This window comes from Pelodiscus sinensis, unplaced genomic scaffold, assembly GCF_049634645.1.
Source record: "Pelodiscus sinensis isolate JC-2024 unplaced genomic scaffold, ASM4963464v1 ctg40, whole genome shotgun sequence".
NCBI classification, from domain to species: domain Eukaryota; kingdom Metazoa; phylum Chordata; order Testudines; family Trionychidae; genus Pelodiscus; species Pelodiscus sinensis.
Window position 1 is genome coordinate 1 of NW_027465932.1, and position 24,793 is coordinate 24,793.

At 50.1% G+C, this 24,793-nt stretch overlaps 1 protein-coding gene across 1 annotated transcript in view; it reads left to right on the forward strand.

The window, feature by feature from the left end:
• The first annotated feature begins 9,212 nt into the window (after positions 1-9,212).
• Positions 9,213-24,793, forward strand: part of LOC112543715 (stonustoxin subunit beta-like) — a 35,874-nt gene continuing 20,293 nt past the window's right edge. The window contains exons 1-2 of the mRNA XM_075916882.1: positions 9,213-9,377; positions 19,127-19,253. Coding sequence (XP_075772997.1) covers positions 19,154-19,253 — 100 coding nt within the window. The 5' untranslated portion in view covers positions 9,213-9,377; positions 19,127-19,153. The remainder of the gene's footprint in view (positions 9,378-19,126; positions 19,254-24,793) is intronic.

Here is a 24,793-nt window from a genome sequence, read left to right on the forward strand (position 1 = left end):
ATATCTTACTGCCCCTGTATAAAACTATGGTACGCCCACATCTTGAATACTGTGTACAGATGTGGTCTCCTCACCTCAAAAAAGATATTTTGGCCTTGGAAAGGGTTCAGAAAAGGGCAACTAAAATGATTAGGGGTTTGGAACGGGTCCCATATGAGGAGAGGTTAAAGCGACTGGGACTTTTCAGTTTAGAAAAGAGGAGACTGAGGGGGGATATGATAGAGGTCTATAAAATCATGAATGGTGTGGAGAGGGCTGATAAAGAAAAGTTATTTATTAGTTCCCATAATAGAAGAACTAGAGGACACCAAATGAAATTAATGGGTAGCAGGTTTAAAACTAATAAAAGAAAGTTCTTCTTCACACAGCGTGTAGTCAACCTGTGGAACTCCTTGCCAGAGGAGGCTGTGAAGGCTAGGACTATAATAGAGTTTAAAGAGAAGCTGGATAAATTCATGGAGGTTAGGTCCATAAAAGGCTATTAGCCAGGGGATAAAATGGTGTCCTTGGCCTCTGTTTGTCAGAGGCTGGAGAGGGATGGCAGGAGACAAATCACTTGATCATTGTCTTCGGTCCACCCTCTCTGGGGCACCTGGTGCTGGCCACTGTCGGTAGACAGGATACTGGGCTAGATGGACCTTTGGTCTGACCCAGTACGGCTGTTCTTATGTTCTTATGTTCTTATGTTCCTTTGGTCAGGATCCTGAAATCTACCATCTCATGATCACTGCTTCCCAGGTTGTCACCCACCTCTACTTCCCCTATTAGTTCCTCCCTGTTCATTACTATCACATGGATTTGTGCATGTTGATTGTACTGATGCCTTAGTGAGTTGGGCTGCGCTATGTGAAGGGGTGTTCGGTCCCTGAGCCAGACAGGAATTGTGCAAGGAATCCCCCTGGGAAGGAGGAACCTCTCCCCCCGCATTCCCAGTCATGTCCGCAGAGGAGTGTTTCAGGTGTGGGACGTGGGGCTCTGAGCTGGGCTGCTCTGTGGGGGAGCTGGATGCTGAGACCCAGCGGAGAGGCCTATGCCCTTGGCCAAAGGAGGGGCTGAGACCCCGGGGGGTGCAGGGGAGCGAGATGCTACGTTGCCAGTCCCAGGCCCAGCGTGGCCTGCAGGGCAGAGGTGAGATCACTTGCTCATGGCGCAGCGCTGGCAGCTGGAGAGCTCTCCCCACACCTTTCCCGCTCTGCTTCCTGCTGGATGGAAGGGAGCAAACGCCCCCCCGTGACAAGCAGCCCCCCTCCCGCTGGTGTCACTGGGCACAGATGTGCTGGGAGGGGCCTTTGGCAGGGTGTGACATAGTGAGGGTAACTTGCTAGGGCTGTGGGTGATCTCTGCTGTCTGTAGCACGACCCAGCAGGGCAGGGGGTGAGTCATTATGCAAAGGGGGCTCGATACCTGTCTGACCAGCTACCCCCCAAGGAGAGAATCAAAGGAAGATGGAATGCCGCCCTGGCTGGGGGGGCAGGGCTGGAAGAGGGTTAGTTAGTTTCTGTCTGGGAGCATGGAGGAGACAGCCTAGGGAAGGAGCTGGGGAGTGGGCTGGGATTGTAGGGCCCAGCCACCCCCATCTCAAAGGTGGGGCACTGAGGCCTCTTAGCCGCAGTTCCTGTAACCAGATGACAGATGTTGTGCTGTATCCTGGAGAAGCAATAAACTCCCTCTATTCTACTGGCTGGTGCAGTCTGTTTGTGCCATTTCGGGGTGCAGGAGACGGGAAAACCCCAACGCGCCGTCACACTGGTGTCAGGAGTGGGATGCACTGCACCCCGTGGATGGAGCTTCCAGCAGCGAGCGCCAAGGCGCAGTAGAAGCAAGAGCCCTGGAGCCAGGCATGCTGGAGACAGAGCGAAGAGGTTCCTGGGAATCGTGGGGCGCTGCAGCACTAGACTGGTGAGTCTGCACCGAGGGGACCAGCGGGCCGATGGCCTACGCCCGACTCTTGAAGGCAGAGCTGGTGGGGCTGTGCAGAGAGAGGGGCTTGCCTGTGCGGAAAGCAACCAAGGCCCAGCTGATTTCCCAGCTGGAAGAGAATGACCAGCCACAGGGCCAGGATCTTGTCCCCAGGGGGAGCAGTGTCACGTTGCTGAATTGGAGGGAAGCAGCCAGATCGCTGCTGCACCCCTAGGTGAGGGTGTTGGCCCCAGAAATTGGTGTGGGGGGAGCCATGTGGGGTATTGAATGGGAGATTATTGTTTGTTGCTCTTATGTACGCTATTTGTGAGAGTGTATAATGTCTGTGTGTGTAGGTAGGAATCTGTAATCTGTGTGGAAGCTGAATATTTCTGTGAATGTGGTTAAGCATGGCTATGGACAGGCTGAGTAGCAAAGCCCTGTGGAACAATGGCTCTCAGTAGGCTATGGACACACCCAAAGAATGGGATTTGTCACCTGAGGGCAGCCAGCAGGGAACATAGAGATTGGCCTCTGACCAGGTGACTTGCTGCATACAAGAAGAGGCCAGGAAGGGGGTATAAAGAGGCCATGTGGTCGATGCCTTTTGGTTCTCAGCTCAGCACTTCATCCCAGAGGCAGCACTGCAGGGATCGAAGAGCCCGGAAGACCTGTGAACCCATCCTGATCGCAGGATGTGCAATAAGAACTTTTAAACCAGCAGCTGCAACACCTCTGCTAGAGCCTGCATCGAGAACTGGGAGATTCGGTGCATGTAACGTACTGTACTTTAATAACCTTACTCTCATGTTTTTCTTTCTTGTAATAATAAACCTTTAGTTTTAGATTCTAAAGGATTGGCCCAGCGTGATTTGTGGTAAGGTCCAGAGGGTAAATTGACCAGGGCTCTGTGGCTGGTTTCTTGGAACCGGACAGAACTTGTTCGTGGTAGGTGGGATTGGGTGCTAGGACCCCCCACCTGTGTATAGGCCCGGGGCCATCTGGGGCACGGATATTGCTGGGGTGTCGGAGGGGTTTTGCTCGGGAGGCTTCAGGCAGGCAGCTGAAGCGCTCTGTGGGACTGGTTTGTGGCCTGTGTGGAGAGGTCGCCAGTCGGGGGCTGTAAGGAGCCCCGGATTTGAGCAATTCGCCCTGAGCGGACGCACTCAGCTGTGCCCAGACACGGCCCGGTCCGTCACAAGCAGCCAGCCCCCTCCTGAGAGCGTGTCAGGCTCTGAGAAGGGGCAGAGCACTGGAGCCTGCAGGAGAGATGGGAGGCCTGCAAGCCGTAGCCCATCTAGGGCAGGGGTCAGCCCAGCAGAGCTGTGGCGGCTGGAGATCCAGCTGTGGATGAAGGAATTGGAAGTAGAGGACCGAGAGAGGGACCGCTAGGACCGAGAGAGGCAGCGACAGCATGCAGAGCAGAGAGCCGGCGGGGCCCCGGATGCGCCAAGAGTGGATGGGCCCCAGGGTCCCGGGGCTGCCAGGTGCTTGGAGAGGCTCGTGGTGGCCCAGTTGAAGGACGTGGGTGACATAGACGGGTTCCTCAGCTCCTTTGAGAGGGCCTGTGGACTGCAACGGGTCCCCCCAGCTGACTGGCTGCAGGAGCTCATCCCCGCACTGAACCAGGAGGCGGCCGGAGTGCTCAGTCAGCTGGAGGACCTACAGCCAGGGGATTACAACCGAGTCAAGGAGGCCCTGCTGCACAAGTTCGGGCTGACCCCTGAGATGTACAGGAAGAAGTTCCGGGGGGTACAGAAAGGGCCACGGGAGACCTATGTGGATCTGGCCTCCCGCCTGGCGCAATACGGCCGCAAGTGGGTGTCTGGAGTCAGAGCCCAGACCGCAGAGGAGCTGCTCAAGCTGGTCATGATGGAGCAGTTCTATGAAGCGTGCCCACCAAGACTGAGGCTATGGCTCAAGGACCGAAGACCGGAGAACCCCCAGGAGGCCGGGAGACTGGCGGATGAGTTCACAGAGAGCCGGTCCGGGTGTGAACGGGAGTCCCGGAGAGAAAGGGAATCACGCAGAGATCGGTTCTCGGCTGAGCGACGGAGAGAGGCACCTCCGAGGCGAGCCCCAGGGACCAGGACCAGTCTTCGATGCCCCAGAAAACCAGTCGGGGTCCGGGCAGAGCCGACCCAAAAGGGCCCATAGAACCTAACTTGCCATCGCTGTGGGCAACGAGGCCACAAGAGGGCTCAATGCACCAGGTGCAAGAACAGGTCCCATGACCTGGACCATTCCAGGGTTAACTGACTGGGGCGGGAGGAAGGGCAGGCTGCCCCAGAGGCAGGGGCTGGCAGGCAACCGTCAGCTCAGAGTGCGGGGAAGGATGCTCAGTGCCCCTCCTCTGGGAGGTCTGACCCTTGGGAGGAGGATTTCTCTGTGCACCGGGTGGGGGCGGGGCGGCCCCTGCGGAGCGAGTGCCTCGTACCCCTGGAGGTGGATGGTAGGAAGGTGACAGGTTTCTGGGACATGGGGGCGGAGGTGACGCAGGCCCGATCCGATATAGTGGCCCCAGACCGTATGCTACTCAGCTGACACTGAGGGGCATAGACAGCACCCCCATTTAAGGTACCCGTAGCCAGGGTGCATCTGAAATGGGAGGCCAAGGAGGGCCCCAAGGAAGTGGGGGTGCACCCGCACTTGCCCACCGAGGTGCTGATGGGGAGTGACCTAGAGGAGTGGCCAGACGGACCCCACAGGACACTGGTCGCCACCCGTAGCCAGAGCAAGTGAGGGGCTGGCGGACCGGAACTCGAGGAGGTTCCCCAACAGGGCACCCAGGGCCCCGTCCCAGCAGACCTAGAGTTGGACCTAGGCAGTGGGAGGAACCACGCCTCTGTCCCAGCCCCAGCCGCTGAATTCCAGGCGGAGGTGCGAGCGGATCCCTCCCTGCAGGCCCTGAGGGACCGGGCTGACCTGGGAGCAGCGCAACCCCTAGGAGGAGATTGCCAGGAGAAGTTCCGGTGGGAGAGGGGATTTCTGTACCGGGAATGGCTTCCCCCAGGGAAGATAAGGGAGTGGGGGCTCCAGCGGCAGTTGGTGGTTCCCCAAAGGTATCGCTGCAAGCTGTTACACCTGGCCCATGACATCCCGTTCTCAGGACACCAGGGGATCCGGCGCACACTGCTGAGGCTGCTCCAAAACTTCTACTGGCCGGGGATGTTTGCAGCTGTACAGCGGTACTGCCGGTCCTGCGACTCCTGCCAGCGAGTGGGGAAGGCCCAAGATAGGAGGAAAGATGCGTTGAGACCCCTGCCCATCATAGAGGAGCCTTTCCAGAAGGTGGCGATGGATATTGTGGGGCTCTTCAACAGAACGACCCGGACAGGGAAGAAATACATCCTGGTGGTGGTGTACTTTGCCACCCGCTACCCTGAGGCCGTGCCACCCTGCCCTCCATCGAGGCAGACATGGTGGCAGATGCACTGCTGACCATTTTCAGCAGAGTGGGGTTCCCCCAGGAGGTTCTCACGGACCAGGGATCCAACTTCATGTTGGCCTTGCTCCGGTGCTTGTGGGAGAAGTGTGGGGTCCAGCATGCCTGGGCCACGGCATATCACCCCCAGACCAACGGGTTGGTGGAGAGGTTCAATGGGACTCTGAAGCAGATGCTATGGACTTTCATGCACAAACACCCGCAGGACTGGGACAAGTATTTACACCACCTGCTGTTTGCGTACAGGGAGGTACCACAGGAGTCCACGAGGTTCTCACCATTCGAGCTGTTATATGGGAGGCAAGTGAGGGGCCCCCTGGACTTACTGAGAGACGAGTGGGAGGGGAAGGTCTCCCCAGAGGGTGAGCCGGTCGTGGAATACGTCCTGACATTCCGGGAAAGACTTACTGAGCTCATGGGCCTGGCCAGAGAGAACCTGAGCAGGGCCCAGAGGAAGCAGAAGGTCTGGTACGACCGCAATGCACAGCCCACACCTATGCTACCGGGGACCAGATGATGGTCCTGATCCCAATAAGGAAGAACAAGCTACAAGCAGCCTGGGACGGCCCCTTCAAGGTGGTTAAGCAGCTGAACGAGGTGAACTACGTGATGGAGTTGACAGGCCGGACACGCGGCCAGCGGGTGTATCATGTTAACATGATGAAGCCGTATTGGGACAGGGAGAACTTGGTGCTGGCCGTGTGTAAGCCCTGGGAGGAGCAGGGGGAGGATCCCCTGGTGGGCCTGTTCCCTGGGACCGGAGAGGACTCTTTGCTGGAGTCAATTTCCCTCTCGGACCAGCTCACCCCGGCCCAGCAGGCCGAGATCCGAGAGGCATTGCACTCCCGCCAGCAGCTGTTCTCCGACAAGCCTGGTCTCACCAACCTGGCTGTCCACCGGGTGAAGATGGGCACTCACCCCCCGGTGCGCTGCTCCCCATTCAGGGTCACAGGGAAAACAGCCCAGGGCCTGGAGAGAGAGGTCCAGGACATGTTGGCCCTGGGAGTGATCCAGCCGTCCTCCAGCCCCTGGGCCTCTCCCGTGGTGCTGGTTCCCAAGAAGGACAGGTCAATCCGGTTCTGCGTGGACTACCGGAAGCTCAACGCCATCACGGTGTCCGACGCCTACCCGATGCCAAGGCCCGACGAGCTCTTGGACAAGCTGGGGGGAGCTCACTACCTCACCACCCTGGACCTCACCAAGGGCTACTGGCAGGTGCCGCTAGACCAGGAGGCCAGACTGAAATTGGCTTTCATCACGCTGCTGGGGCTCTATGAGTTCCTGGTCCTGCCCTTTGGCCTCAAAGGGGTGCTGGCCACCTTCCAGCGTCTGGTGGACCAGATGCTGCGGGGAATGGAGAACTGTGCCCTAGCGTACATCGATGACATCTGCGTCTTCAGCCAGTCCTGGGAGGAACACGTGGCCCAGGTCAGCCAGGTACTGGATCGGCTGAGGGAGGCTGGGCTGACCGTAAAGGCTGGGAAGTGCAAGGTTGGAATGGCCGAAGTGTCCTACCTGGGCCATAAGGTGGGGAGCGGCTGCTTGAAGCCAGAGCCAGCCAAAGTGGAGGCCATCCGGGACTGGCCTGTACCCCAGACTAAGAAGCAGGTCCAGGCTTTCATTGGGATGGCGGGGTACTACCGGAGGTTTGTGCCCAACTTCAGCTCCATCGCTGCCCCGATCACAGAGCTGTGCAGGAAGGGGAGGCCCCACAGGGTGGTCTGGACAGAGCAGTGCCAGAGGGCTCTCTGTGCCCTGAAGGAAGCCCTGGCCAAGGCCCCAGTGCTGGTAAACCCAGACTTCGACAAGCCCTTTATCGTGTTTACGGACGCCTCGGACACTGGGCTGGGGGCGGTGCTGATGCAGGTGGATGAGAAAGGGGAACGTCACCCCATCGTGTACCTGAGCAGGAAGCTGCTGCCCCGGAAGCTACATGACCGTAGAGAGGGAATGCCTAGCAATGGTGTGGGCCCTGCAAAAGCTACAGCCGTACCTGTTTGGGTGGCATTACACCGACCACTGCCCCCCGACCTGGCTGCACCAGATGAAGGGGCCAACGCCAAGCTGCTGCGGTGGAGCCTGCTCCTGCAGGACTACGACATGGAAGTGATCCACGTCAAGGGGAGGCCAACATCATCGCCGACGCGCTGTCCCATAGCGAGGGGCCCGAACTTCCCTAGGTCGCGAGCGGAGTGACCCTGCTCAGTTCGCTCTCGGAGGGGGGAGAACTGTGACGTAGTGTGGGTATCGGGCTGCTTTCTATGCTGGCTCTGTGGTTACCCCCACTAGCTGCTGTCGGTACCACGGACCAGCAAGACGGGGGATGAGTCATTATGCAAAGGGGTCTCTCAACCTGTCTGACCAGCTACCCCCAGGGAGGGAAACAAAGGAAGGTGGATGCTGCCCTGGATGGGGGACAGGGCTGGAAGAGAGTTTGGTAGTTTCTGTCTGGGATCATGGAGGAAGCCACCTAAGCAACAAACTAGGGTTTAGAAGCCCAGACCCCCCCCACCCTCCATATCAAGGGGGGCTGAGGCATCCTAGGCCTGACCTGTAACCAGATGAAATCTGTGCTGTGCTGTATCCTGGAGAAGCAATAAACTCCCTCTATTCTACTGGCTGGTGGAGTCTGTTCGTGCCACTACGGGGGTGCAGGAGGCAGGGGAACCCCAACACGCCGTCACATCCATGAAGAAGATCAGAGAGCCTGGCATAAGGAGTGTGCCCGGGCCCATATTGGCACCACTGGTTTCAGCATCGCTGGAGATAGAGACGTCATATGCAGCCACTGCAAGAGAATATTCCTTGCCAGAACTGGCCTAATTTTTCATCTACGCACTAATCAGGTATAGGTATCCAAGGGGCAATCTTACTTGATTAAGGGATCCAGAGAGAGAGAGAGAGAGAGGGAAGTTAAAGAGCAGGAACCATCTTTTCTTTCAAGCCCAATTCTTTCAGTCTGTCCTTTTAGGTCATTCTAGATCTTTAATCATTTTTTTCTCTGGACTTTCTCCAATTTCTCCCTCTCTTTCCTGAAATGCGGTGCCTAGAACTGGACACAATACTCCTGATGAGGCCTAATCAACGCAAAGCAGAGCGGAAGAATGACTTCTCCTGTCTTGCTCACAACACACCTGTTTATGCATCCCAGAATCATGTTTGCTTTTTTTGCAACAGCATCACACTGCTGACTCATATTCAGCTTGTGGTCCACTATAACCCCTAGATCCCTTTCTGCCGTGCTCCTTCCCAGACAGTCCCTTCCCATTCTGTGTGTGTGAAACTGATTGTCCCTCCCTAAGTGGAGTCCTTTGCATTTGTCCTTATTGAACTACATCCTGTTTACCTCAGACCATTTCTCCAATTTGTCCAGATCATTTTGAATTATGACCCTATCCTCCAGAGCACTTTCCACCCCTCCCAGCTTGGCGTCATCTGCAAACAATCTCACAGTCTAGGTACTGAGGTACAGGTCCTGCTTGTCTTAGCTGGGGTTTGTGCTTCTGTCCTTTGGCTAAACAGTGCATTGGGGCGGGTGCTCCCTTGTCAGCCTGCGCTGGTTAAACTGTACTTTCCAGCTTGTTATCCTGTCAGAGAAAGCTATCAGGTTGGTTTGACGTGACTTGTTCTTTACAAATTCATGCTGGCTGTTCCCTATCACCTTATTATCTTCCAGGTGTTTGCAGATTAATTCATTTATTACTTGCTCCATTGTCTTCCCTGGCACAGAATTTCAGCTGACTGGTCTGTAGTTTCCTAGGTTGTTCTTATTTCCTGTTTTATAGGTGAGAACTAGATTTGCTGGGTGGTTTCCTTCATATAGAACCTTTATCTCACTAGGTTTCACATCCCCATTCTCAGCGGGACAGGGCTGCTCTGTGGCTGCGGGTGTTCTGAGAAATGCTGCAAGAACAAGTTACACTTTCAGTTTTGCTCTTTGCCTTCTCTGAGCAGCGGGAAGCAGCTGAGAAAGCAGTGAGGTTCCCTGAACTCTGCTTATTCGTGTTACTAAAGCCGGGGATCGACCCTCCAGGTAAGGACTGACGCCAATACCTGTATCTGAATGTAGCTCTAATGGCCTCTGCAAACTTCTGAATTCAGGGCTTGTTCCTTTCCTTTGGACAGCTTGGTCTCCAGGAACAGGTCTGAGCCACTCGGCCCTGGGGCTGGGCTGTTTAATGCAGCCTCAAGGGCTCGGGCGAGCTGTTGGACTTTCAATTCTTTTGTAGAAAAGTGCTGCAATAAGTGTCGGGAGCTAAATTGCATTTTCTCGCAATTGTAGAAATTAATAGTTTACTAAACCTGAGCGTTTGTGTTTAGTGCTGGATGGGATACATTAGTCCAGAGGCTGCTGCGTGTGGTGGTCTAGTTTGGTTGTTTTTGGTGGGGAGCAGGACTTTTAATACAATCCATTGCATTTACTTCTCTTTTTGTGCATGTTGTTTATCCTGCTGCCCCTGTGCTTTACATTGAATTCCTTCTGCACTTAGGATTGTCTCCTGATAACACACTTAAAGCTCTTTAATCCAGCCACTTTGGGAAACAGACTATGCCAGATTATGGAATATTCCAGACCTTAGGTGTTTTCCATAATGAAGGGCAAACGAAGTCTATCACTAAAGCTATTGTATTTGCAAAGCATTGTAGGGTACTGTACATGGACAATATGGCAGAAGAGAAATCCTTAATGTGCTGTATTTAAACCATTATTGCTGGAGGTGTGTGGTCTGGGAGGGAGGGAGGAAGAGTACATGAGGGGGATGGGCATGCAGGGCCTGGACATCAGAGGGTTGGGGGGTTATTTTCTTTCCACACTGCTTATCTGAAGAAGTGGGTTGTGCCCATGAAAGCTCATAATACTATATTCAGGTATTTGCAAGTATCAGAGGGGTAGCCGTGTTAGTCTGGATCTGCAAAAGCGACAAGGAGTCCTGTAGCACCGAATATGTAATATGCCCCTCTGCCGTATACATCGGCCAAACTGGACAGTCCCTATGCAAAAGAATAAATGGTCACAAATCAGATATCAGGAATGGCAATATACAAAAACCTGCAGGAGAACACTTCAGTCTCCCTGGATACACAATAGCAGATCTAAAGGTAGCCATCCTGCTGCAAAAAAACTTCAAGACCAGACTTCAAAGAGAAACTGCTGAGCTACAGTTCATCTGCAAGTTTGACACCATCAGCTCAGGATTAAACAAAGACTGTGAATGGCTCACTAACTACAAAAGCAGCTTCTCCTCTCTTGGAATTCACACCTCCAGATCAGCTACTAGAAAGTGGGCCTCATCCTCCCTGATTGGATCCACCTCATCATCTCCAGCCTGATTCTGGCCTGCAAATTTATACCTGCCTCTGGAAATTTCCACTAATGCATCTGACAAAGTGGGTCTTTGACCATGAAAGCTTGTGCTCCAATAAATTTTAGTCAGTCTATAAGGGTACGTCTACACTACAGCGCTAATTCGAACTAACTTAGTTCGAATTAGTTAGTTCGAATTAGCTTAGTTCGAACTAACGCGTCTAGAACTAAAAACTAGTTCGAATTAGCGTTTTGCTAATTCGAACTAGCAAGTCCACAGTGAGTGGACTCTGAACAGGGCTTAAGGATGGCCGGAAGCAGTGCCGGCAGGGCATCAGAGGAGGACTTAGAGCGTGGAGATGATGTCTCAGGCTAGCCGAGGGCTGCGCTTAAAGGGTCCCGACCCCCACCCCGGACAGACAGTTCTCAGGGGTGCCCCGCTTGCAAAGCAGTCCTGGCTTGGATTGCCCGGAGTACCCACACTGGGCACATCACACCACTCGGCCATCAGCCTGGCTGCACTTGCCGCAGGCTGCCATCTGGGGAGAGGGGGTAATCGGGGGGCTGCAGGAGAGCTTCCACCCCCAGAAGCCCGCAGAGCCAGCCCAGTCCTCCCCATCGGGGGCTCGTATCCCATTCCTCCCTCACCTCCTTCCACTTACCCTTCCCTAGCCCCCCTTCTTATTGATGTACAAAATAAAGATAACGTTTCTTCCAAGATTGACTCTGTCTTTATTGAACAAAACTGGGGGAGACTGGGAAAAGGAGGTGGGAGAGGGGAAGAGAAAGGCTGGGAGAGGGGAGGGCAACTAACATGATCAGGGATTGGGAACAGGTCCCATATGAAGAGAGGCTACAGAGACTGGGACTGTTCAGCTTAGAAAAGAGGAGATGGAGCGGGGATAGGCTAGAGGTCTCTAAAAGCAGGGGTTGGGTGGAGAGGGTGCATTCATAAAAGTTCTTCCTGAGTTCCCATAAAGAAGGACTAGAGGACACCAAAGGAAAGGAATGGGTAGCAGGCTTCAAACTAGTAAGAAAAAGTTGTTCTTCTTGACAAAGCAAATAGTTAACCTGTGGAACTCCTTGCTGCAGGAGGCTGTGAAGGCTACAACTAGAACAGAGTTTAAAGGGAAGTGAGATCAAGTCATGGAGGTTGGATCCATGGAGTGGTCTTAACCAGGGGGTAGGAGTGGTGTCCCTGCCCAAAGTTTGTGGAAGGCTGGAGAGGGATGGTACGAGACAAATGGCTTGGTCACTGTCTTCGGTCCATCCCCTCCAGGGTCCCTAGGGTTGGCCGCTGTCGGCAGACAGGCTACTGGGCTAGATGGACCTTTGGTCTGACCCAGGATGGCCATTGTAAGCTCAGGGTCGGGGGTCTCACTGGACCACCTTGATTTTCATGCACACCTGCTCCTGGGTGGCCAGGCTGGCAGCTCTCCTGCCCTAGCCGGCCGCTTTCCTGTGCCTAGTGCGGAGATCGTGGACGAGGTCCACGATGTCCGCACTAGCCCAGGAAGGTGCCCGCCTCTTGCGGTCCAGGGCAAGCTCCCGGGAGCCGCCAGCCTGGTCCCGGGAAGAGGGGGTGGGCTGGGGGACATCGGGTGGGTGGCTCTGTGCCATGCCAGGTGCAGGGTCTGCTTGCTGGGTGCTGGCAGGCTTGCACCTGACACGGGCACCGTAGCCAGCCCGTGCCCCTTTAAGGGGTTTGGGGCCAGGAGGGGGGCAATAGAGTTTCCCTGGTGTTGGCCAGAGTGGCCACCAGGGAAACCTGGGGAGGGCTAGCCTCCCACTAGTTCGAATTAAGGGGCTACACACCCCTTAATTCGAACTAGCTAGTTCGAACTAGGCTTAATCCTCGTAAAATGAGGTTTTCCTAGTTCGAACTAAGCGCTCCGCTAGTTCGATTCAAATTCGAACTAGCGGAGCACTAGTGTAGCGGCTATGAATGTTAGTTCGAACTAACGTCCGTTAGTTCGAACTAACATTGTAGTGTAGACATACCCTAAGGTGTCACAGGGCTCCTTGTCACAGATATTTTTGTTAGTCTGTAAGGGTATGTCTACACTACCCCGCTAGTTCGAAATAGCAGGGGTAATGTAGTCATCCGCACTTGCAAATGAAGCCCGGGATTTGAATTTCCCGGGCTTCATTTGCATGAAGCTGGCCGGCATCATTTTTAAATGCTGGCTAGTTCAAACCCTGTGCCGTGTGGCTACACGCGGCACGGAGTAGCTAGTTCGGATTAGGCTTCTAATCGTTCCACGAGGCGTACAGCTAGTTCGGATTAGAAGCATAATCCGAACTAGCTACTCCGTGCCGCGTGTAGCCGCGCGGCACGGGGTGCGAACTAGCTGGCATTTAAAAATGGCGCCGGCCGGCTTCATGCAAATGAAGCCCGGGAAATTCAAATCCCGGTCTTCATTTGCAAGTGCGGATGACTACATTACCCCGCTAGTTCGAACTAGTAGACATACCCTAAGGTGCTACAGGACTCATTGTTTCTAACATTACACATTAACACAGCAACCCATCTGCAACTTTTATCTGCATTAATGATCTGGATGAGGGGCTGGATTGCACCCTCAGCAAGTTTGTGAAAGACACAGAACTGGGGCGAGAGATAGATACTGGAGGGTAGGGAGAGAGTCCAGAGTGACCTAGACAAATTGAAATCTGAAAGGAATTGGGGATTACAGTGGATGAGAGGCTGGATATGAGTCAACAACCAAGAAGGCTAATGGCATATTAGGTTACATTAGTAGGGCATTGCCAGCAGATCCAGAGCAGTGATTATTCCCTTTATTTAGAACTGGTGAGGCCACATCTGGAACACTATGGCTAATTTTGAGCTTCTCACTATGGAGCTCCAGAATGTGGATGCATTGGAGAGGGTCCAGAGGAGGGCAACAAAAATGATCAGGTGGCTGGAGCACATAAGTTATGAGGAGGGCCGAAGGACCTGGACTAATTTAGTCTGCAGAGGAGAAGAGTGAGGGGGGATTTGAGAGCAGCCTGTAACTCCCTGAAGGTGGGTCCCAGAGAGGCTGGAGAGAGGCTATTCTCAGTGGGGGCAGATGGCAGAACAAGCAGCAATGGTCTCAAGTTGCACTCAGGGAGGTCTAGGTTCGATATTAGTAAAAACTATTTCCCTAGGAGGGTGGGGAAGCACTGGGATGGGTCCCTAGGGAGGGGGTGGAATCTTAATCCTTAGAGGTTTTTACGTCCCAGCTTAACAAAGCCCTGGCTGGGATGATTTAGTTGGCTTTGGTCCTGCTTTGAAGAAGAGGCTGACTCAGTTGCCTCCTGAGGTCTTTCCCAACACTGATCTTCTATGAGTCTATGACAGCCAAGGGAATTACAGACAAGTCAGCTTGAACAAATGGAAAGCAACCTGAGGGGTCTCTCTGACAGGAATACTTCATAGAAGAACTTTGGGTCATATATGGGCCAATAGTCTAATACTATTGCAAAATAAGCAAACATCATTAAGAACATAAGAACGGCCACACTGCGTCAGGCCAAAGGTCCGTCCATCCATCCCAGTATCTTGTCTACCGACGGTAGCCAGTGCCAGATGCCCCAGAGGGAGGGAACACAACAGGTAATCACCACGTGATCCCTCCCCTGTCACCCACCTCCAGAGAAACTCTTCCTAGTAATCCTTGTGCCTGGAATAGCATCCCATGGTGGAAGAAACCAAAACCCTCTCTCCAACACCACTTGTGTTTCACCACTTGCACCTTAAACTCCTTGATCTTTCTGCCCAATGCTACATAATCTGCAGTGACACACCCAAGGCCATTCTTCCGCTCTACTCTACACTGGTTAGGCCTCAGTTGTAGTATTGTGTCCAGTTCTGGGCACCACATTTCAAGAAAGATGTGGAGAAATTGGAGAGGGTCCTGAGAAGAGCAAGGAGAATGATGAAAGGTCTAGAGAACATGAGCTATGAAGGAATGCTGAAAGAATTGGGTTTGTTTGTTTTAGAAAAGAGAAGATTGAGGGGGGACATGGTAGCCATTTTCAGGTATCTAAAAGGGTGTCATAAGGAGGAGGGAGAAATCTTGTTCATCTTGGCCTCTGAGGATAGAACAAGAAGCAATGGGCTTAAACTGCAGCAAGGGAGGTTTAGGTTGGACATTAGGAAAAAGTTCCTACCTGTCAGGGTGGTCAAACACTGGAATAAATTGCCCAGGGAGGTTGTGGAATCCCCATCTCTGGAGATATTTAAGAGCAGGTTAGATAAATGTCTATCAGGGATGGTCTAGACAGTATTTGGTCCTGCCATGAGAGCAGGGGACTGGACTCGATGACCTCTCGAGGTCCATTCCCGTCCTAGTATTCTATGATTCTTGGCCGTATCATTAGTATCTAAATGAAGAAGTAGGAAGGGGTAGTGGTCTGAAGGTTTGATCTTGAAAGATTCTTGGTCACATAGAATCATGGTATCTCAGGGCTGGCAGAGCCCTCAGGAATTATCAAATCCAGGCCCCTACCCAAAGCAGGACCAATCCCAATCAAATCATCCCAGCCAGGGATTGGTCAAGCTGAGACTTCAAAACCTCAAGGGGTGGAGATTCCACCCCTCCCTACGGAACCCATTCCAGTACTTCCCCACCCTCCTACTGACGTAGTTTGTCCTAATACCCAACCTAGATCTCCCCCACTGTAACTTGAGCCCATTGCTCCTGGTTCTGCCATCTGCCATGACTGAGAACAGCCTCTCTCCAGCCTCTCTGGACTCTCCCCCCACTCTTCTCTTCTGCAGACTAACCAACCCCAAATCATGAGAACATACGAATGGCCAGACTGGGTCAGACCAAAGGTCCATCTAGCACAGTATCCTGTCTACTAACAGTGGCCAGCACCAGGTGCCCCAGAGGGAGGGAACACAACAGGTAATCCTCACGTGATCCCTCCCCTGTCATCCACCCCAGACAAACAGAGGCCAGGGACACACCATTCCTACCCATCCTGGCTAATAGCTATTGATGGACCTAACCTCCATGAATCTATCTAGCTCTTTTTTGAACCCTGTTAAAGTTCTAACCTTCACCACATCATCTGGCAAGGAGTTCCACAGGTGGACTGTGTGGTGAATGAAGAATAACCTGCTGCCTATTCAATTCATTAGGTGACCCTTAGTTCTTATATCATGGGAATAAGTACATAACTTTTCCTTATTAAATTTTTCCATACTAGTCATGATTTAAGGGTATGTCTACACTAGCCCCCCAGTTCAAAATAGGGTGGCTAATGTAAGCATTCAAACTTGCAAATGAAGCCCAGGAAACCAAAAAAGCCAAAACACAAACAAACACACAAGCAAACACACAAAGGCTACGTCTACATTGGCCCCTTTTCCGGAAGGGGCATGTTAATTTCACGAGTCGTAATAGGGAAATCCGCGGGGGATTTAAATATCCCCCGTGGCATTTAAATAAAAATGTCCGCCGCTTTTTTCCGTCTTTTAGAAAAGCCGGAAAAGAGCGTCTACACTGGCCCCGATCCTCCGGGAAAAGCAAAGTAGGAAGTACTTTGAAGTAGGAATAAGATCCTCCGGAAAAGGGCGCTTTTTCCGGAGGATCGGGGCCAGTGTAGACGCTCTTTTCCGGCTTTTCTAAAAGACGGAAAAAAGCGGCGGACATTTTTATTTAAATGCCGCGGGGGATATTTAAATCCCCCGCTGATTTCCCTATTACGACTCGTGAAATTAACATGCCCCTTCCGGAAAAGGGGCCAATGTAGACGTAGCCAAACAGACAGACAAAGGGACAAATCAGAAAATAAGCAGCTGTGGTGTCTGACAAAGCAGGTCCACCAGAGCCAGAAAAACTGTAGCAGCTTTGCTTTCCCTGTATATGGTAGGCAAGCCAGAAGCAGGAGCAGAGGAACAGCTGTCCAGGAGGATCCCTGTAAGCACATGTCTCTGCAGAGACCATGCAGCAGTGCCTTGGCTTTACGGCTTCCAGAAGCACTTCCGGGTGCCTTCTTCTGTCAACAAAGCGTCCGGCAGTCTGGACGCTCTTTGCCGACAAAACTCATTGCTTTGTTGACAAAGCGATGTAATCTGGATGCTCTGTGTCGACATAAGTTTTGTCGACAGAATCTGTTGACAAAACTTTTGTCAACGTAAGCCTGTAGTCTAGACGTACCCTGAGGAAGTTTTCAGAGAACTATCCACAGTGACTCCAAGATCTTTCTCTTGAGTAGTTGTAGCCAAATTAGTCCCCATCATATTACATATATAGTTGGGATTATTTTTTTCCAAAGTGCATTACTTTACATTTATCAACATTAAAATTCATTTCCCATTTTGTTGCCCAGTCACTTAGGGTATGTCTACACTAGCTCCTTAATTTGAGCTAGGTAGGCAAATGAGGCGACTGGAGTTGCAAATGAAGCCTGGGATTTAAATATCCTCCTCGTGGAATGAGGAGTAACAGTTAATTCGAACTAAGGACTTAGTTCAAATTAACGTGTCACTGCCGCATGTAGCTGCGCAACAGTGAGTTCGGGCTAATGAAATTTCAAAATGGCAACCGGACGAGAACATGCAAATTTAAATCCCGGGCTTCATTTGCAACTCCAGTTGCCTCATTTGCCTACCTAGCTCAAATTAACGAGCTAGTGTAAACATACCCTTAGTGTGGTGAGATCTTTCTGAAGCTCTTCACACTCTGCTTTGGTCTTAACTATCTTGAGAAGTTTGGTATCATCTTCAAATTTTGCTACCTCACTGTTTACCCCTTCCTCTAGATCACTTATAAATGAATTGAATTGGATGGGTCCTAGAACAGACTCTTGGGGGACCCACTAGTTACTTCTCACCACTTAGAAACTGACCATTTATTCCTACCCTTTGTTTCCTGTCTTGTAACTAGTTCACAGTCCATGAAAGGCCCTTCCCTCTTATCCCATGACAACTTACTTTACTTAAGAGCCTTTCTTGAGGGATCTTGTCAAAGGCTTTCTGGAAATCCAAATATAATATATTCCCCTTGTTCACGATACCTTCCAGGCATTCCTTAACCTTCCTTCTGAACACTAGAGCCAGCTCCAACTCTGGGACAGCTTGTATTGTCTATTCAGCTGCTCCCAAGGTGAGTGATGTGTTTCTTGAACACACAAGCCTGCTCTCCCCCAGGCAAATGCCCTATCCCCTAAGCCACTCCCCAATCTTTGCCGACAAAACCTTTGCCCCAACCTACCCCATTCCCTGTCTTCAGGCAGTCTGCCATATTGTCTGGTGCCCTGTTCACTCAGATGTTCTGTGCTGAGGGAGGCTGTGCCTGAGGGTCCTGAGAGTTTCCTACACTGTGTTCACACATCCAATAATTATTTTATGTTGGCTCAGAGTTACTCCAATTTAGGGATCAGGGTATGGAGGCCCTGGGGATCCATAGCCATAGACATCCCTGAGAGGCCCAGAACAGAGACAGGAGTGCTAAAGGCTCAGAGAAGTGCGCTCCGAAGAAGTAGAGAGGTGTACAGCTGAAACTCTAAATGAAAGTGGATTCCCAAGAAGGGCTGTCGCTGAACTGAACAGGGAAAGTTTTTCCGTTAAAAGCATTTTCGGAAAAGAGCATCTAGATTGGCCCGGACGCTTTTCCACAAAAGCACTTTTTGCAGAAAAGCGTCCGTGGCCAATCTAGACGCGCTTTTCTGCAAAAAAGCCCTGATTGCCATTTTAGCCATCGGGGCTTTTTTGTGCAAAACAGTACTATGCTGTCTACACTAGCCCTCTTGCGCAAATGATTTGTGCAAGAGGGCTTTTGCCCGAACGGGAGCAGCACAGTATTTCCGCAAGAACACGGACGATCTTATATGAGATCGTCAGTGTTCTTGCGGAAATTCAAGCGGCCAGTGTAGACAGCTGGCAAGTTTTTCTGCAAAAGCAACTGATTGGACAGCCGGAGTGTACAGAGCCAAGAATGAGCACAAGTCCTGTGAGTCTGTTACAGTTGGACACTAGTAAAAACTTCCTGTCAGGATGGTTGAACATTGGAATAAATTGCCTGGGGAGGCTGAGGAATCTCCAGCACTGGAAGTTTTTAACAACATGTTAGAAAAACACCTGAAGCTCAGCAAGCTCTATGGATTGGCTGTTACGATGCTGTACCTTCTGTTATCCTTGGGGGATTCCCTCTGTAACAATCTGAAGATCAAGTATCAGAGGGGTAGTCGTGTTAGTCTGAATCTGAAAAAGCAACGGGAAGTCCTGTCTCACTTTATAGACTAAGAGATTGATTGGAGCATGAGCTTTCGTGGGCAAAGACCCACTTCATCAGATGCATGTAGTCAAATGCATCTGACCGAAGTGGGTCTTTGCCCATGAAAGCCCATGCTCCAATCAATCTGTTAGTCTATAAGGTGCCACAGGAATCTGAAGATCATAGGGGATAACATTCGCACAGTGAGAACAATGATAGGAGATCACATTGTGTCTGTGTAACTGGGCTCCTGATGTGTTTTAGGGCTGGATCAACCTCTCGGCTACCACCATGGCTGACATTGGACATTCCACAATTGAAATGCCAGCCCTGGGCCGCCCTCTCCGGCTGGGGATGCTGTATGACTACCGCAGCGACGCCCTCATCCCAGGTACAGATGCACTGAACAACACTTGTATTTCTTGTTTACAGACGTCTGGCTTTAGCCACCCTGCAGGGGCCTTTTCAGCAGAAGAACCTGTTTAAGCCTTTGCTCTTTTGGGATGGTGTCACTGTGCCTCAGTGGGTCACAGCTGAGAATACCAGACTCAGGGCAAACAGCAGAGCTGGAGCACAGACTCACCCCACACTGGTGGGGTTTCTATAATTACATTATACCAAACCAAAACCAAAAGTCAACTTCTGTCTTGCCACACTGATTAACAAGAAGTCAGAAATGCCAGCTCCATAGGCAGTCCCAGTCCTCATCTCACCTCCCAGACACTAGATCAGAGATAGGAAGGCTAAGGTCTGGCAGCTGGATGCAGCCCCCAGCATGCCTGGTTGCAGCCCCTGAGGCTCAGGGCTCCACGCCCCCCCCATAGGAATGGAGCACACAGAATCTAATAGGCTGGACCCCCAGGCTCTCATGTGCAAGGGGAGTGTCATGTCAGAGAGGAATGTTTGGTTTTGTTTGCTTCTCACTTGAGAGCAGCCCTTGACTGGCTTTTCTGTGGGTCATCAGCCCCCTCTGTCCAAAAAAAAAAAAAGTTCCCCAGCCCTGCACTAGATGTTATGATAAGTGGTTGATGAAAACCAGTTTAATCAAACCAAGTGTTCTTCAGATCCAAAAAGACCAGCCACACAGACAGGTCGGCATGTAACTCAGATCTTCTTGGGGCAATGAAAAAATATTGAATTTAAAGATAAGTTGAGAGAGGAGCCTTTAAATGTATGAAATAAAAATGCAGGTGAAGAAAAGAGCATTTAAAAGAGAGATTTTGAAATTCAAAGAGAAAACAGGGCAGATAAAACGGGAATTTCAAAATAGTTTAGAAAGTGGAGATTGTTTAGTAAGCACATGATAAAAACCTTTAGAGAAAAGGCTTATTCTATAAAGATGGGTAAAGAGAGAAGCGTTTAGAAAAGCTTTCAATCTTAAAGGGTATGTCTACATTAGCCCCCTCGTTCGAACTTGCCAATATCCTGGGCTTCATTTGCACGTTCCCTGGTGGGCGCCATTTTTAAATGCCCTGTAGTCCAGACTAACTGCGGCTACACGTGGCAGGGACCCGGTAGTTCGAATTAAAGCTCCTAATTCGAACTACCGTTATTCCTCTGCTTCATTACAATAAATATGGTGCGGCAGTCTAGACGTGGATTAGTCGGCTGGGGAAGCCTTTGCCGACTAATCCCTTTATGCCTCGGATACAGGCCCTAGTATAGACTGCCGTGCTGTGCCGGATCAGCTGATCGTCAGCACAGCGGGGTGGCCATGTTTATTTTAATAAAGTGGGGATTATTTAAATCCCTGCTTCATTGACTATGCCGGATAAACTAGTTTACATGGCTCCGTTGACAGAGCTATGTAGTCTAGACATACCCAAAGTGTGTTCATTTTTAATATATAAGGCAACACTTCCTCCCTTTTTTCCCTGTCTATCCTTCCTGAGCAAGCTGTACCCTTCCTTGTGAGGAGGGCTTTAAACTAGGTTCGACGGGGGCAGGTGAGAAAAGCCCACAGGTAAGTGCTGCATGTGCGGGACTGGGAGATGGGTTGGAAATGGGGGGGACTACGGCCTATAATGACAAGGAGAAAGGAGGGTCAGGGCACAACAGGGAGGCAAGATCAAATCAGTATCTTAGATGCCTATATACAAATGCGAGAAGTATGGGTAATAAGCAGGAAGAACTGGAATTGCTAACCAATAAATACAACTATGATATCATTGGTATTACAGAAACCTGGTGGGATGGGACACCTGATTGGAATGTTGGTATGGAAGGGTACGGCTTGCTCAGGAAGGACAGACAGGGAAAAAAGGGAGGAGGGGTTGCCTTGTATATTAAAAATGTACACACTTGGACTGAAGTGGAGATGAACGTAGGAGATAGCCGTGTAGAGAGTCTCTGGGTTAAGCTAAAAGGAGTAAAAAACGAGGGTGATATCATGCTAGGAGTCTACTACAGGCCACCTAGCCAGGTGAAAGAGGTGGATGAGGCCTTTTTTAAACAATTAACAAAACTATCCAAAGCCCAAGATTTGGTGGTGATGGGGGACTTCAACTATCCAGACATATGTTGGGAAACTAACACAGTGAGGCACAGGCTATCCAATAAGTTTCTGGACTGCATTGGAGACAACTTTCTGTTTCAGAAGGTTGAAAAAGCTACCAGAGGAGAAGCTGTTCTGGATTTGGTTTTAACAAATAGGGAGGAACTAGTTGAGAACTTGAAAGTGGAAGACAGTATAGGGGATAGTGATCACGAAATAATAGAGTTCATGATCTTAAGGAAAGGTAGAAGGGAGACCAGCACAATTGAGGTAATGGATTTCAGGAAGGCAGATTTTGATAAGCTCAGAGAACTTGTAGGTAAGGTCCCATGGGAAGCAAGACTGAAGGGAAAAACAACTGAGGAGAGTTGGAAGTATTTCAAAGGGACGTTGTTAAGGGCCCAAAAGCAAACAATTCCGTTGTGTAGGAAAGATAGAAAATATGGCAAAAGACCAGCTTGGCTTAACAAGGAGATCTTGCATGATCTCAAAATAAAAAAGGAGTCCTATAAAAAATGGAAACTAGGACAACTAACAAAGGATGAATATAGGCAAGCAACACGGGAATGCAGGGGCAAGATTAGAAAGGCAAAGGCACAAAATGAGATCAAACTAGCTACAGGCATAAAGGGAAACAAGAAGACCTTTTATAAATACATTAAAAGCAAGAGGAAGACCAAGGACAGGGTAGGCCCACTGCTTAGTGAGGAGGGAGAAGCAGTAACAGGAAACTTGGAAATGGCGGAGATGCTCAATGACTTCTTTGTTTCAGTCTTCACCGAGAAGGCTGGAGGAGTGCCTAACGTAGTGAATACAAGCAGAGAGAGGGTAAGTTTAGAAGATAGGATACACAAAGAACAAGTTAAAAATCACTTAGGAAAGTTAGATGTCAGCAAGTCACCAGGTCCTGATGAAATGCATCCCAGGATACTCAAGGAGCTGATAGAGGAGGTATCTGAGCCTTTAGCTATGATCTTTGAAAAATCATGGCAGACGGGAGATTCCAGAAGACTGGAAAAAGGCAAATATTGTGCCCATCTATAAAAAGGGGAATAAGAACAACCCAGGAAACTACAGACCGGTCAGTTTAACGTCTGTCCCAGGGAAGATAATGGAGCAGGTAATTATGGAAATCATATGCAAACACTTGGAAGGTAATAAAGTGATAGGGAATAGCCAGCATGGGTTTAGGAAGAACAAGTCATGCCAAACTAATCTGATAGCTTTCTTTGATAAGATAACGAGCCTTGTGGATAAGGGAGAAGCGATGGATGTCATATACCTAGACTTTAGTAAGGCATTTGATACGGTCTCGCATGATATTCTTATTGATAAACTAGGCAAATATAACTTAGATAGGGCCACGATAAGGTGGGTGCATAATTGGCTGGATAACCGTAGTCAGAGAGTTGTTGTTAACGGTTCTAAATCCTGCTGGAAAGAGATAACAAGTGGAGTTCCTCAAGGGTCTGTTTTGGGACCCGCACTGTTCAATATCTTCATCAATGATGTAGATATTGGGATAGAGAGTACGCTTATTAAGTTTGCAGATGATACCAAACTGGGTGGGGTTGCAACTTCTTTGGAGGATAGGGACATAATTCAAAATGACCTTAGCAAGTTAGAGAAATGGTCAGAGGTAAACAGGATGAGGTTTAATAAAGAAGGCTGGAGGAGTGCCTAACGTAGTGAATACAAGCAGAGAGAGGGTAAGTTTAGAAGATAGGATACACAAAGAACAAGTTAAAAATCAATTTTTAAACAATTAACAAAACTATCCAAAGCCCAAGATTTGGTGGTGATGGGGGACTTCAACTATCCAGACATATGTTGGGAAACTAACACAGCGAGGCACAGGCTATCCAATAAGTTTCTGGACTGCATTGGAGACAACTTTCTGTTTCAGAAGGTTGAAAAAGCTACCAGAGGAGAAGCTGTTCTGGATTTGGTTTTAACAAATAGGGAGGAACTAGTTGAGAACTTGAAAGTGGAAGACAGTATAGGGGACAGTGATCACGAAATAATAGAGTTCATGATCTTAAGGAAAGGTAGAAGGGAGACCACCACAATTGAGGTTATGGATTTCAGGAAGGCAGATTTTGATAAGCTCAGAGAACTTGTAGGTAAGGTCCCATGGGAAGCAAGACTGAAGGGAAAAACAACTGAGGAGAGTTGGAAGTATTTCAAAGGGACGTTGTTAAGGGCCCAAAAGCAAACAATTCCGCTGTGTAGGAAAGATAGAAAATATGGCAAAAGACCAGCTTGGCTTAACAAGGAGATCTTGCATGATCTCAAAATAAAAAAGGAGTCATATAAAAAATGGAAACTAGGACAACTAACAAAGGAGGAATATAGGCAAGCAACACGGGAATGCAGGGGCAAGATTAGAAAGGCAAAGGCACAAAATGAGATCAAACTAGCTACAGGCATAAAGGGAAACAAGAAGACCTTTTATAAATACATTAAAAGCAAGAGGAAGACCAAGGACAGGGTAGGCCCACTGCTTAGCGAGGAGGGAGAAGCCGTAACAGGGAACTTGGAAATGGCGGAGATGCTCAATGACTTCTTTGTTTCGGTCTTCACCGAGAAGTCTGGAGGTGTGCCTAACGTAGTGAATACAAGCAGAGAGAGGGTAAGTTTAGAAGATAGGATACTCAAAGAACAAGTTAAAAATCACTTAGGAAAGTTAGATGTCAGCAAGTCACCAGGTCCTGATGAAATGCATCCCAGGATACTCAAGGAGCTGATAGAGGAGGTATCTGAGCCTTTAGCTATGATCTTTGAAAAATCATGGCAGACAGGGGAGATTCCAGAAGACTGGAAAAGGGCAAATATTGTGCCCATCTATAAAAAGGGGAATAAGAACAACCCAGGAAATTATAGACCGGTCAGTTTAACGTCTGTCCCAGGGAAGATAATGGAGCAGGTAATTAAGGAAATCGTATGCAAACACTTGGAAAGTAATAAAGTGATAGGGAATAGCCAGCATGGGTTTGTGAAGAACAAGTCATGCCAAACTAATCTGATAGCTTTCTTTGAAAAGATAACGAGCCTTGTGGATAAGGGAGAAGCGGTGGATGTCATATACCTAGACTTTAGTAAGGCATTTGATACGGTCTCGCATGATATTCTTATTGATAAACTAGGCAAATATAACTTAGATAGGGCCACGATAAGGTGGGTGCATAATTGGCTGGATAACCGTAGTCAGAGAGTTGTTGTTAACGGTTCTAAATCCTGCTGGAAAGGGATAACAAGTGGAGTTCCTCAAGGGTCTGTTTTGGGACCCGTACTATTCAATATCTTCATCAATGATGTAGATATTGGGATAGAGAGTACTCTTATTAAGTTTGCAGATGATACCAAACTGGGTGGGGTTGCAACTTCTTTGGAGGATAGGGACATAATTCAAAATGACCTTAGCAAGTTAGAGAAAT